This window comes from Myotis davidii, unplaced genomic scaffold (genome assembly GCF_000327345.1).
Source record: "Myotis davidii unplaced genomic scaffold, ASM32734v1 scaffold233, whole genome shotgun sequence".
NCBI lineage: Eukaryota > Metazoa > Chordata > Mammalia > Chiroptera > Vespertilionidae > Myotis > Myotis davidii.
The window spans coordinates 2,155,545-2,170,394 of NW_006285917.1; the positions used below are offsets into that span (position 1 = coordinate 2,155,545).

Below are 14,850 nucleotides of genomic sequence, written 5' to 3' on the forward strand. Positions count from 1 at the left end.
GCGCCGCCCCGGCCGCTGCTGCATCACCGCCGCCCCCTACCGCGGGGTCTCCTGCTACCGCGGCCTCACAGGGGGCTTTGGTAGCCAGAGCGTCTGCGGAGCCTTCCGCTCTGGCTCCTGTGGACGCAGCTTCGGATACCGCTCAGGCGGCGTGTGCGGGCCCAGCCCGCCCTGCATCACCACCGTGTCCGTCAATGAGAGCCTCCTCACGCCCCTCAACCTGGAGATCGACCCCAATGCGCAGTGCGTGAAGCATGAGGAGAAGGAGCAGATCAAGTGTCTCAACAGAGCAGGTTCGGCCTTCATCGACAAGGTGGGTGTCCCTGACCAGCCCTTCCCTGAACCCTCTGTTGCTGGGTTGGGCACTGGAGAGGAGTCAGGGGCAGGAGGGATGTGGTTCTGGTGAGCTCCCAGCCTGATGGAGGAGATGGACCACATCTGATGGAGATGGACCACATTGACAGAGAGCTGTGTATTGGGCAGGGGCTCCTGATTTGATAGCAATGTTATTGTAGACAACTTCTGTCCAGGCAGGCAGGGTGCCCACAGAGAAGGTGGGTGTCCTTGAGCACACCCTTCCTAAACTCCACCCATGTTCAGGACTCAGGCTGGGCACTGAGGGGGGAAGCCAGAGGCAGGCTTACCCAGAGGGGCTCCAAGTCCCAAGGGAGGGGCAGTTATACCTCTAGGACACAGACAGAACGACAAGAATAGGATCAAGAGCTGCCAGCCTGATGCTCGGGACAAACTGAAAACACATGAGCAGAACTAGGGGCAAAACTTGTAGGGCTGAGAGGTAACATCTTGTGAGCAAAGGGCTGCCATGTGGGTGTTCAATGTGCTTGAAGCCAAGTAGCTGCTTACATGGCAAGGAGGTGCTCCCTGTGTCCAGGGCAAGGCTAGTGAGTGTGGTGCTGGAAGACTGCTTGGCGGGAATCTCATGGACCACACAGAGCTGTGTCCATACCAGTGGTTACTTAGACACTGAGCAGGGGCCAACATGGTTTGTCCAAGCCACCATGCAATAGGCACAGCTCCCACTCTTCCAGGCCCTATGGGGAGGTGGGCACAGCGGAAACCATCTGCAGATGTCAGCGTCCAGCTCAAGTGTGAAGCTGTCTTCTCCACTGAATCCAGGCAACCACCCTGTGTGGCAGTGGTGCGAGGGGGTGGGGGAGAAGTTTCCAATGAGGAAGCAGTTCTGGGGCCAAAGAGAGCACTCAGAGCCAGCCTCAGAGAAGTCATGTTAGAGAGATACCCTCCAGGAAAGACTAGTGAGCACCGAAAATCTGAAACCCCTAACAACACGAGAGACCAAGGATAACATAAGAAAGGACTGACCAGGGGTGTGGCAGTGTCAGACAAAGGGATGTAAACGGGATGTGGGTCAACCTCCTGGCAGGGAGATGGGTGTGAGATTTTCTTGGGCCCAATAGTCAGTAATTAGTGTAGTGAGAGAAGCACACTCACACACACCCTGCAAGAAGGCAGCAGATCAGAGTTTGAGTTCTTCCTCTGCCATTGTGAGATCTCAGGCAGGGGATCACTTGGATCCCTCATCTGTAAAATGAGGGGGTTGGAGCACAGAACATCCCAGGTGACTAATTGCATTGTTGTTGTAGGGGTTCAGTAATTGGCACCTATTTTATTTTTCAACTTTTATAGTCCACCTTTCCAAAAGGGCTAAACGGCTCATTTGCACACTGACCATCACACCTCACTTGGTGTAGCAGATGTTCAGCGTGCAGGTGCCTCCTGCTACCCGGGCTCGCTAAACCCTCATAGTGAGGCGATCAGCCTGCAGAGGGGTTAAGTGCTGTGCCCAAGGATACATTATTGACAAGCAGCAGCAGAGGCTGGACTCAGCATGGTTTGGCGCTTCTCAGATCACGAGATAAATTGCCTGAAAGAGACTAAAGTTAGCTCACAAGGACTTCCAGGTGGTGAGCTGGTTAAGGCCTGGTGTGTCTTTGAGAAATGGCAACCCCCCATCAGGGAGGACTCTGGGTCAGCGAGTTGGGGCTTCCTCTTGCCCTGTGATCCTGCAAGAAGAGATACTCAGGCTCTGCCTCTGGGCGGCAGGTGCGCTTCCTGGAGCAGCAGAACAAGCTGCTGGAGACCAAGTGGCAGTACTACCAGAACCGCAAGTGCTGCGAGAGCAACCTGGAGCCACTGTTTGAGGGCTACATCGAGACGCTGAGGCGCGAGGCCGAGTGTGTGGAGGCCGACAGCGGGAGGCTGGCCTCAGAGCTCAACCACGTGCAGGAGGTGCTGGAGGGCTACAAGAAGAAGTAAGTGCAGGAAGGGCTGGCTCAGGAAAGGGCTTGAAGGGAGCTCCCACACAGGAATGTGTCCCAGCCTGTGGCTGGGTCTCTGCCTGAGGACGGAGCAGAATCTGCACTCTGTCTTTCCTGGCCCCCCAGGGGTGGAGCTCTCCAGAGCTTCCTCCCAGCAGCTCAGGGAAATGACGTTCTCTTCCTTCCTCCATCCACCAGACATTTCTCTTAAGACCCCAGAAAAATTAACATTCCTGGACCCTTTGAGCCTAGCCCTCAAAGACATGGACATTCTTCGTAGGTTTACTCCTTCACTCAACACTTTCTGAGCGCCTACCAGGTGCCAGCCAGATGGCAGACTGGGTCCAGATACCCCTGCCCAGGGACAACCAGGAGACACACAGTCCCTGTCCTTGTGGCACTTACAGTCTGTTGGGAGGCAGGGTGGTAGGGGCACAGACAGACCTTCAGTTACCGTGTGTGATACACGCTATGACAGGTACACACTGGGGACTCTGAAAGAATCCAGTTTTGAGGGGTGGCCAGCTGCCTTCAGTAAGGCTATCGCCGTGGATTTCCCAGTCCGCCACACCCCCTGCCTCTGGCTCCAAGCCAGCCTGCCCACAGAGCAGGAGGAAGCAGGGGGCTTGACTCCTCTTGGCTGAGCCCAGGAGGAGAACGGGAGGAGGGGATCCCAAAGCCAGGGGCAAAAGGAAGAGTCAGAGGAAAGGTAAAAGGAGACCTGGGTGAGAAAAACATCCATCTCCCTTGACCTAATCCCCCACCCCCACACACATGCACACACACACATACACACATATACACACACATACACACACATTCACACACACACATGCACACACAGCTTCCAGATCCTGCCCTCCCACCCCAACTGAGAGCTCAAAGGTGATGTGAGAGTGGATGCTTCGATCCTCCAGTGTATCCCAGCAGGCCTGGACCAGCAGCCTGATTTCTTCCTTGTGCCGCCTCATTTCTCTTGGAGGCAGGGGCACAAGCCAGAGGAGATCTAGGAATCGGGCATGTTTGCATGCCTGCTTCTATGCCATGTTAAGAGCTGCTCAGACGGGGTCCTGTTCTCCTTGCCCACCTCAGGTATGAAGAAGAAGTTGCACTTCGGGCCACAGCGGAGAATGAGTTTGTGGTTCTAAAGAAGGTGAGTGCCTGAAGCCAAGCCCCACCCTGAGTTCCCGGCCACCCCATCCTCTCTGCCCTGCCACACGGCAGCCAACCCTCAGAGCATCCCAAGGAACCCTAATTCCATGGCCTTTTGAACCCCACACAGGACGTGGACTGCGCCTACCTCCGCAAGTCAGACCTGGAGGCCAACGCGGAGGCCCTGACCGAGGAGATCGACTTCCTGCGGCGACTGTATGAGGAGGTGAGGGACTCAGCCATGGCGGGCACCCCGACCCCTGCCCAGACCCTACAGGCCAGCTGATGTGGGAACCCAGCTTGAGACTGGAGTGTTGAAGGGGAGCAGGAAAAGGGAGGAAAGGAGACAGAGAAAATGGAAAACTAAAAGGGACGGAAGTAGTAGGGGCAAGAGTGTGTGGTCTCTAGGACAGACAGTGTGTCTGGGGAACCAAAAGCAGAGGCCACATGAATCATCATGCAGGCTCAACCTGTTCTCCAGATTTTCTAAGGCAGCCCATGGCTTCCCTCTGTGTGGTCAAACCAGGGGAATGTGACGTGGCCCCACCGTAGGGTCTGCCCCCAAGGGAGATGCACAGCATGCTGGCTGGCAGGAAGCTGCCTAGATGCACGTGGGCCTGAACAATTCCAGCAGCAAGCCTTTGAGACCTAATGGCATTTTCTTCTAAGAGGGATTTTTTTATCTGGACAAAAATGTATGTGATCTCATCAGGGAGTTCCTCTCCAAACAAGAGACTTTGGCTCCAAATGGTCCAGAGATGATAGGCATCAGCCTCAGCAGGTGAAGAAAAGTTCAGATAACTTGGTTATTCTTCCTCTTCCCTCACTCTTGACCCACAGGAGATCCGTGTCCTCCACGCCCACATCTCAGACACCTCAGTCGTTGTCAAGATGGACAACAGCCGGGACCTGAACATGGACTGCGTCATTGCCGAGATCAAGGCTCAGTATGACGACATCGCCAGCCGCAGCCGGGCCGAGGCCGAGTCCTGGTACCGCAGCAAGGTGAGTGGCCCAGGACACCTGCCTCCTAGACATGGCAGTGGGCAGTCAGAAGTCCCGACGTAACGGAGAGTTCACATCCAATCTCCACTGCAGAGAAACCTTAGGACAGGGAGCACCAGGTACGGGGCGTCTGCACCCTGGGCCACCAGAGAGGCTGAGGGTCTGGCCATGGCCTCACAGGCCATGTGTGCTCAATCTAAATCTCACCATTCATCCTCTGGCCCATTTGCATAACTAGAATTATAAGTTGTGGTCACTTAGGGAGACCCAGGTGATGAAGGTGAGAGGTCTGTTCCTGGGATGTTCACAGCTGGCTGGGAGAGACTGGACACATCCAGGAAATTGACAAAGAGACCCAGAAATCATACCCCACCTTGTTCTCTTCTGGGTCCCCAGAACACCAAGCTGGAGGCCGCAGTGACCCAATCGGAGGAGCAGGGCGAGACAGCCGTCAGTGATGCCCGCTGCAAGCTGGCCGAGCTGGAGGCTGCCCTGCAGAAGGCCAAGCAGGACATGGCCTGCCTGCTCAAGGAGTACCAGGAGGTGATGAACTCCAAGCTGGGCCTGGACATTGAGATCGCCACCTACAGGCGCCTGCTGGAGGGCGAGGAACAGAGGTGAGGCTCAACCCAGTTGCCCCAAGAACTCCACATGCATAGATCTGCCCACCTTTGATTCCTCCGTATCTCAGTCTCAGTTCCAAGAACTGGCCTCAAGCTAGATTCTGGGATCTTTGGATCCTTGATTTCTAAGGACTGGAACTTGGACATGGCATACAGAGGAAAAACAAAAGCCAGTGCCACTGTGATGTCTAGAGTCCCGAACAGCACCCGGCCTTGCTAGGGTTAAAACCTAGGCACCCTTCCCATCAGTTCAGAAGATCATTGAGTTATTCTACCCTCAGCTCTTCCAAAATCCTCTCCCTTCCTTGTTTCTGGAAGGTCACTTTGTCCTAAGGTGGAGTCGCTGGCCAAACCTGGGCCTGGCCTCATGTCACTGCCCAGGAGAACCTTCCCCTTCCTAAAACCGAACCCATGCACACAGGCCAGGTGTGGTTGTTCGGGCTGTGCACTGCGCAAAGGCAGCCGGCTGGGAGTAAGTGAATGCTGAATCCAACCTGTACTCTGCTTGCCAAATAGTGTGCCCTGGCATTGCTGCAGCCAGAAAGGCACTCTTCAAAGTTTCACAAAGACGTGACTGTCGCCCACCCCATAACCTAGGGGAAACCTGAGGACCTCGTTCTGACCTCTTTTCTCTGCGCCTCTCTTCCCTTTTCCCCACTTAGGCTGTGTGAAGGCGTTGGATCTGTGAATGTCTGTAAGTATCATGAATCCTAAAAAGGAAAATTCTTGGACAAAAAGAATTCCTTGGATGAATGTATAGACACTGGGAAGAGTTTTTCCAGTTCTTCCCTCAGTGAATAGGAGGAGGTTGGGCATGCAGCAGGAAAGACTGCGCTTTGCTGACAGGAAGAACCTCACAGCACGAATGGGGTTGGAGGGGTGGGGGGAAGAATAGTAATGTGAGTAATATGTCACTCAGGAAGGGGCCTTGGATATCGCTCAGTCTGACCCCACCCCCTTGTGTAGGTATGGAGGCTCAGAAAGAGTAAGGGGCTTGTCCAAGTCACAAAGGACAACCAGAGCCAGAAAAACCCCAGGCTCCTGGCCCCCAGGCTCAGGTTCCTTCCACGCCTTCAGAACGAGAACTGAAGGTTCTCTGAGTCCTTCCCTGGAGAGCTGGACAGATCACAGAGGCCAAAGGGAGGCAGCTGGTGGTGACATCTGACCCAGCCCTTGTTCTCACAGGTGTCAGCAGCTCCCGGGGCGGAGTCGTCTGTGGGGACCTCTGTGTGTCTGGCTCCAGACCAGTAGTAGGCAGCGCCTGCAATGCCCCCTGTGGTGGGAACCTGGCAGTGCCCACCGGAATGTGCGCACCCTGCTGCCAGCTCAACACCACCTGTGGAGGGGGCTCCGGCCTAGGGAGGTGTTAGGCTGCCCCCAGAGAGAGCCAGAGAAGCTCCTACTGCCTGCCAGACGCGCCACTGCGCCCACCCCCAGCTGAGAACAGCGGTGCCTCGGTAGCTGTTCCCCATGTGTTCTACGAATACACCGCCCGGCTTATTCCCATCAGTCTCTCCTCTGCTCACCTTGTCCTACCAGAAAGGGCTGCTGCTTGGAATGGACCCTTCTCTTCCGCATCTTCTCTGGCTCCTCCCAGGCAGGAGGGCTCTCCTTCCCTGCTGGACTGCCCCCTTCCCTCTCTGGCCCCTTGTCCTCTGTTTTACCAATAAACTGGGGGACCTGCTTTCTGTGCTATGGTGTCTTACTTGCTCAGAGTGAGCCCATGTCCACTGACTGATGAGCCCAGTGAGATGACCTGAGGACTGGGGTCGTTCTGGCCTGTCCTCAACCTGGATACCCACAGAACAACCTATCCCCAGTAGTGCCATCCTCCCGTGGCCAGGCGTTACTGGCTATGCTCACAGCACCTTCCCCTAAGTCACACCTGTCAGAGGTAGTCTGAGACTTGAGACTTGTTCCTCTGGCTGAAGGGAACCAGAGGAGGCCATGGAATCTTCTGAAGGCAGGTGTGTGTGTGTGTGTGTGTGTGTGTATCTGGCTTTAATCCCCTCCCCCCACACACACCTCCACCAACACCACGCACACATGCACCACAGCAGCAACCTCCGGAAGTGCCAACAGCTACCTCAGATGGCCAACCCGTATCAATCTGGACCCCATACCACCCATTTCCACTACTGTCCATCAAACAATGGAGATGAGACCCTTGACACCACACCTTGCCAACCACTCCACCCCCCATACACACCTCTTCAGCACCCAGGACCGCCCCCTAAAAAACTCTTAACTCCTTCCTCAGCCGCTTTGGCTCAGTAGATAGAGCGTCGGCCTGCAGACTGAAGGGTCCCGGGTTCGATTCCGGTCAAGGGCACATGTCCGGGTTGTGGACTTGATGCCCAGTGTGGGGTGCGCAGGAGGCAGCCAATCGATGATTCCCTCTCATTATTGATGTTTCTATCTCTCTCTCCCTCTCCCTTCCTCTCTGAAATCAATAAAAAAAAATTTTTAAAAAAAATAAAACTCTTAACTCCTAAGAGGAGCTACTTCCCCCCACCATCTACTTGCTTTCTTGACTGCCTCACTGACTACCCTCGTCCCCAGATCCATCAGCGTTTTAATCCCAAGGCCAAGGTGGCTCCTCTACCCCTGCATGGCCTGACTGCTCCTTGCCTCTACTCAGAAAGAGGCTAGGAGCTCCAGGGGGGAGCTGTTGAGAAGCCCCTAACGCTGCTCTGGAAGAACCAGGCATGGAATAGCCCTCCCTGGGCCCAGCCCTGCTCCAGTGGAGTAAATTTCCTTCTCACCGGCCCTCTTCTTCCCTCCCTTTGCCCAGCCCTACCTCAGCCCCAGTGCTGACCAACCTCCCTTCAGGCCCTTACCTTTCTATCCATGTCCAATGCTGTCCTAGGAGGACCCACCACCTTTCCTCACTCCCTCCTGGAATCTCTAGGGCCCTTTTGGCTCCTCACCTGTCACCCTCTCTCCCTCTCAGAGTCTCAGGCCTCCCACTTTCTTGTTTGACAGGCCAGGCCTGAGCTCCTCCCAAGCAGCTCTCCTTCAGTTACCACCATCACTGGTGTCCTCTCCAGTTAAAATCATCCAACTGTGCTTCAGAGTCATGGTGACTCTCCTGCTGCCCTGACCTCGCTCCTCAGCCTCAGACCCATGCCCCCAGTTTGTACAGGGAAGCTGCACTTGGCAGTCCTAGAGACCCTTCCACTAAACAGACCTCCAAGCTGAGCTCACTATTTCTCACCTTCTCCACCCATCTTCTCCTACCTCTCTGTCAAGATCCTCAACATAGCTGCCCACATCTAAACCTATGATATATGCTTATACCCTCGCTCTTAAATCTAATGAACTCCCAAGTGCTTTCTTTCTCTACCTCCTAAGTATCCTTCTAATCCGTCTCTTTCCTCTCTCCCTGCGGCTACCACCCGTGGTCCAGCCACCACCATCTTGGTTGAGTCCTGCTCTCCTCCCTTTCCAATCCACCTACACAGCAACCAGGGACTTTTATAAAACTCAAGTCTAACCTGCCAGGGGGTCTCCATTGCCCTCAGGATGAAGTCTGGGCCTTTGAACATAGCACATCAGTCCTATATACCTGGCTCTGACTTATGTCTCAGTGCCTCTCACCACTTCCCATTGACTGCACCTTCCTCCCCTGCTCTGGCTCAGGGGGCTCTGAACACCTGTCAAGTGAATACTGGACCAGAGCCTTTGAAAGGGTCTTTTTAGTTCTGACTTTTCTTAGGTAATGGCTCTGAGTTCTGCTCTGGGATTGTAACACCCCCTTCCCAGGGGCTTAGGGAAGACACCATAAACACTACCAGCCTTGGGAGGTCATCCAGATGCCATCTGGGAGAGCCCAGGGAGGCTCCATGCCTCAGGAGTGATGCACCTCCCTCCAGCCCCACCAGCTCAAGGGACAAGGCCAGACTAATGTTGCAGACTCTCCATCTGTTAGAGCCTCCTGTCCTGAATACCTGAGCTTCTCTTCCTCGACCACCTCTTCATCAAGGAAACATGTCATTTCAAAGAGGCCTGGGCCTTGGTATTAGGAGGAAAGGGAAGCACAGTTGGAAGAGTATTAACCAGAGAAAGCTGGTTACCTCCTGAAGGAAGTAATATTGAAGCTGCAGCATAAAGGAAGACCAGGAGTTCATTTATTCAATCAGCAAATGATCACACCGTGCTTAATATGGACCAAGGACTGTTATACACACTTGGCTCATATACGTGAAGAAAATAGTCAAAGATGTCTATCCTCCATGAAGCTTACATTTTACAGCAAAAAGTATAAGGAGTTAGCTGGGAAGAAGAGATGTGTCCTAGACATGGGGAAATGCGTATGAAGAGATGGGGTTGGAGCATGAAAACATCAGGGACTCTAATAAGTTTCTGAGACTGCTGGGGGAGGATGGGGACTGCTCACCAGTGCCCTCTAGAAGCTTAAAATGAGCCCTTCATTTCTACACTCTTCTTCACTGCCCCCTCCTACCCCAGCCCCAACTCCATCCCACCAAATCTTCCTTCATCCAAGGTCACTTCTCATTCCTACTTCCTTCCAGGCACTTTTCCCATCATTTTGAAGAGGTAGATGGTATGGGCCAATCAGTGAGACCTTCCACGCTTCACAGAGAGACACTGCCTCCTCTCTGGAATGTTCCTGCCGATTCCTAAGGAATACGAGCTATTTAGACATCAGGTCCTTCTGTGCTGACCACTGAGTGAAGGCCAGTCATGGTAGTGACAGCACGCAGAGTAACAGTCCTTCAGCGCCTGCCCTTTCTTGTCGTGCCTGTTCTTTTCGTAGGCCAGTTGTCAACCCAAAATGTGGATAAACTAACTGAGGTTCAAAAGCCTGAAGAGGCCTGGCCACATACTCCTGGTGATCAAACCAAGATATGAAGCTAAGAGTCCAGACTTCTAGCCCCTGTATTTCTTTACCATCCCCTGGTATTCAGAGCCTAGGAAATCTGTGCTGTTGTGATATCATAGTAATAGTAACAACAATAATAAATAGCAATTTTTGAGTATAAATTACGTGCCATGCTATACTCTAAATGTTTATTTGTATTGTCTCATGTGTCCTCCTGTGATTGTTATCTTTAGAAATGGCCCTATATCTCCTCTCTCTGTCTATGTTGCTCCTCATTTCACAGGTAGAGTACATTTCCCCCCACCCCCACCCCCCCCTCCCTGGAATCTGGGCTGGCTCTGTAATAGCTTTGACCAATAGACTGTGGTGAAGGTGACATTCCGGGGCTCCTTCCTGGGTATGTTCTCTCTGGCCTAAGGCTAGGGGCTGCTCCTTATAGCTGCAGCTCCTGTACTTACAGAATTTACTCCCATGATTATGGAAAGGATAAATGGCTGAACCAACATTCAAACATATCTTTTTATTAACAACATGCTTTTAAATGCATAATCTCCCTTAAGGAGCCAGAAGGGACCTTAGGAATATGATCCAACATCCTTCATTCTACAGACAAAGGAAACTGAAGCTTGGAAGGTGGAAGCAATTTGCCCAAAGTCACACATTTGGGAAATGGCAGAGTCAGGACTGTGAATTGGAAGCACAGTTCTCCTGATTCTCCCCCACACTGCTTGTCTCACATGCCTTCCTTCCATTCTTACCTCCACGTGTTTTCTCATGGACTTCCCCCCTCCAGGAATCCCCCTGGGGCAAAATCTCCTTGCTGAGAACCCCTTGGGCACATTTGACCATTCCTAGAGGCATCTTGGCACCAGGTGGGGAGAGGCCAGGGATACTGCTCAACCTCCTTATGGTGCACAGGGCAGCCCCACCGCACAGAATTCTCCAGCCCAAGATATCAATAGGGTTGACATTGAGAAAGCTTGGTCTAGAGCAGCAGTTCTCAACCTGTGAGTCGCGACCCCTTTGGGGGTCGAACGACCCTTTCACAGGGGTTGCCTAAATACATCCTGCATATCAGATATTTACATTATGATTCTTAACAGTAGCAAAATTACAGTTATGAAGTAGCAACGAAAATAATTTTATGGTTGGGGGTCACCACAACATGAGGAACTGTATTAAAGGGTCGCAGCATTAGGAAGGTTGAGAACCACTGGTCTAGAGAAACCGTGCCCACAAAGATCCCTGCCTCCCTTCTGCTTTCCCAAGGCTTGGGTTGCTCAAGCCAGAAAGGCAGTGTGTACTGCAATCATTTTCAACTGCTGAAAAAATACCTGACGGGAGGGAGAGGCCCTGAGGAAACCTCCGGCAGGGAGCACCTTTCACAGGAGGGCCCAGGCGTTTTCAAGACTCTGAGGAATCAGGTTTGATTCACTACAATAAGTTTATTGGAAACACAGAGTGAAACAAGGACAAACGAAGTTGCTGGCAGTTGAGTCACTGGCTTTTTAGAAGCTCCTGCAGGCAGCCCTCACAGCGTCATGGGAAACCACCACCCGCGTTCCCTAGCTCTGTTCCGCAGATACAAGCACAGGGAGATTCTGGGGGCCGCTCCTCCAAGCTTGGGTGAAGGGGTCAAGCAGGACCAATGAATCCAGCAAAAAACAGAAAGCAGAGGAAAGGATGAACCCTCAGGAAAGCAAACTGACTACTGAGAAAGGCGACAGAAAGAGACGAAGGTGCTGCCCGAGCCTCCCCGGGCTCAGGGGGCCTGGGAGTGGCGCACAGAGGGAGAGGGTCGGGAGGACACGCAGCGTGAGCACATCTGGGGACTGGTTCTTGGGAGGCCAGCGCTGGCGATGCGTGGGGCAGCGGGAGGGGCGTTCAGGGTTCTCGAGGTCCTGGCTGGGCGGAGGGTGTGGGTGATGCGCGCTGGCAGCGGCTGCAGCCTCCTAGCACCTGTTGCAGCCCGCGCTGCAGGAGTTGGCGGTGCCCACGACCACGTTGCCGCAGCAGGGGGCGTTACACACGCTGGTGGTGACAGCAGGGGCAGTACCGCGTGCGCAGAGATCGCCACAGACGACGCCACCGCGGGAGCTGCTGACGCCTGAATGAGGGGAGAACAGACCCACATCTATCAGGCACGGCCACAGACAGGCAGCTTTGGGGCAAGCGAAAATGCCCCCTCCCAAAGGCCTCGGACCACCCCCGTGGGAGAAGGGTAAGGGCTTGAGCTACTTACAGACATTCACGGAGCCGACGCCCTCACACAGCCTATTGGGAAAAGAAAAGAGAGAGGTCAGTGCTGTGGCAACGACACCTGGCGGATGCAGCCAGCGTGAAAGGTGAGGCCGCGGCCCTCCTTCTGGGGCTAATCCAGAAGCCAGGTGGGCCGCGCGCGGGGGCAGGGAAGTGGGGGGGCGGGCGCTTCACCAGCATGTGGCTTCTGGAGACAGAATGCCTGGTGTGCCTGGCTCTCCACCCACCGTTAGCTGAGAACCTCCGATTTACTCTCCCTCCGCCTACCTCCTCATGAAGACCATCTACTGCTAGGTCTGTAGTGAGGATGAAATCAAATGATACATGTGAGTGCTTAGTGCCTGCCACACAGGCAGAGCTTCAGAAATGTTCACTGCTACCATTCCTATTGGTTCTGGTTGGCTTGTAAGTGCATTTGAGGCCTAGCAGGTTTGACTCAGAGGTGGGAGCGTTGGCCCATAGACTAAAGGGTCGGGAGTTTGATTCCTGTCAAGGGTGCATACATCAGTTGCAGGCTTGATCCCTGACCCCAGTCGGGGGGCATGTGGGGGACAACCAATCGATGTTTCTCTCCCTCCCTCGCTTCTACTCTCTCTAAAAAAATCAATGGAAAAAATATCCTCAGGTGAGGATAAATAAATAAATAAATTCATTTGAGGAGCAGCAGGTGTAACTTCTTAAATCTGGTCTGATTGGTATCACTAGAATGCAGCTTCAGGAGGGCAGAAGTTTGTGGGGGGGGTATTTTTGGTTTTTGCTTGTTTTTTAAATAATTTTATTGATTTCAGAGAGGAAGGGAGAGGGATAGAAACATCAATGATGAGAGAGAATCATTGATTGGCTGCCTCCTGTATGCCCCCCAGTTGGGATTGAGCCTACAATCTGGGCAGGTGCCCTTGACCTGAATCGAACCCCGGACCCTTCAGTCCACAGGTTGACACTCTATCCACCGAGCCAAACCAGCTAGGGCAAGGGCAGAAGTTTTTGTCTGTTCTTTTCCCCATTGCAGAACTAACAGTGCCTAAAACAATGCCTAGCTCAACAGAGAACTGTCGCATTGCATGAATAAATGGGATTTTAGAACCTACTTGGGACAGGCTCAGAGACCATCTATACCAAATGCCTCATTTGACATATAGAGAAATTGAGGCCCTAAGACAGAAAATAACCAATGACAGAGACAGGGCTATAACTTGGGCCATCTAACTCAGCCTGCTGTCTCCTAAGGGGGATACATGGGAGTCCCTGTGAGAGCACAGTGCCAAAGGGTTGTCAAAATTAGCTTGAGGTGTGAGGAGAATCCACAGTAATTCACTGTCTAATCGCCCATACCCAGGTTTCCTAGGGAACCCACACCAAAGCTTCTGAGTTCACTCCCAGAGCCCCATGTGGCAGACAGGTGGGCCACTCCGTTTCCAGGGCCATGTCCACATGTCTCTCCAATTTCCAAACTTGATCTTGGAAAACTCTTCCTCTCACAATTCTTCATTAATGAAACTCCCCAGGCCCAGCAAGCCCTGGTGCCTCTGAGCTCTCCAATGCAATTACTTGTGTACGTTATGAGTCTCTCCAGGTGATCACATTGATTCCAGCTACCAAACTTGTGTCCCCATCGCCCCAATACACAGGGTGCCCCTAGATGCTCCCTCTACATCCTCACACTCCCCTGTCGTCTGCCCAGGACCAGGGCCTGGCTGTATACAGAAGAAGAAAGCTCAGGGTGTGAGCACCTGACCAACCTGGGCAAGAACCTAAGGGCAACATTCCACGAAGGTTCTCCTCATAACTGCCCTCCAGCCAGCAGAAGGCAAATGACCAATGAGTCCGCTCGCACCCCGCACCTGGTCCCCAAAGCAATCCATAAACAAAAATGTCCGGAGTGTGACACAGCTGCCTCAGGGGACAGACCCTGCTGTCAAGTCCTACCTGCTGTGATGGAAGACCACTTAGGGGTACTCGCTGCTGTTAGAATATCTAAGTGTAAGCTAATAAAAATCCCCTACTGAAGTTGTCCTATGGGGTAAATATGAACTCCCAAAGCTGAGACCTTAGCTGGGCTTGAAAAGAGAGCTGGAATGCTGAGTGGCATGTGTAGGGCCCAGGAGGGCAGAAGCACTATGAAGGGAAGTAAACCTCAAGCCCAGGCTGGGCTTCTCAGGAACAGCAATTGCAATAGCCAGACCTGCCCTGCCCTGACAGAGGTGCAGATTTGTAAAAGGAGCCACTTCCAGGTCAGCACCAGATGGGCATGAGAAACTGAAATAGGGCTAGAAGCATATCCAAAGAACTTATTCAAATTACCTGTCCAGTTGCATGATCAGGATATTTGGAAACAAGAGAGGACTGATGCCACGCCTGTGAGGGACTGGGCGAGCTGAGAGCCCAGGCAAGGCTGGGAGAGAAGATTGGTTATGATACCCACCTCTGCTCCTCGCCCTCCAGCAGGCGCCTGTAGGTGGCGATCTCAATGTCCAGGCCCAGCTTGGAGTTCATCACCTCCTGGTACTCCTTGAGCAGGCAGGCCATGTCCTGCTTGGCCTTTTGCAGGGCGGCCTCCAGCTCGGCCAGCTTGCAGCGAGCATCGCTGACGGCTGTCTCACCCTGCTCCTCCGATTGCTTCACAGCAGTCTCCAGCTTGGTGTTCTGGGGATGGATTTTGTAAAGACTT

General features: G+C 53.3%; 2 protein-coding genes across 2 annotated transcripts in view; one reads left to right on the forward strand and one right to left on the reverse strand.

Moving 5' to 3' along the window:
• Positions 1–6,690, forward strand: part of LOC102774529 (keratin, type II microfibrillar, component 7C-like) — a 6,815-nt gene extending 125 nt beyond the window's left edge. Inside the window, 8 exon segments of the mRNA XM_006757094.2 lie at positions 7–313; positions 2,083–2,291; positions 3,390–3,450; positions 3,580–3,675; positions 4,290–4,523; positions 4,776–5,071; positions 5,740–5,771; positions 6,263–6,690. Coding sequence (XP_006757157.1) covers positions 7–313; positions 2,083–2,291; positions 3,390–3,450; positions 3,580–3,675; positions 4,290–4,523; positions 4,776–5,071; positions 5,740–5,771; positions 6,263–6,447 — 1,420 coding nt within the window. The 3' untranslated portion in view covers positions 6,448–6,690.
• The window catches only part of LOC102755900 (keratin, type II cuticular Hb6), a 41,748-nt gene that overhangs the window by 23,043 nt on the left and 3,855 nt on the right, over positions 1–14,850 (reverse strand). The window lies entirely within an intron of this gene.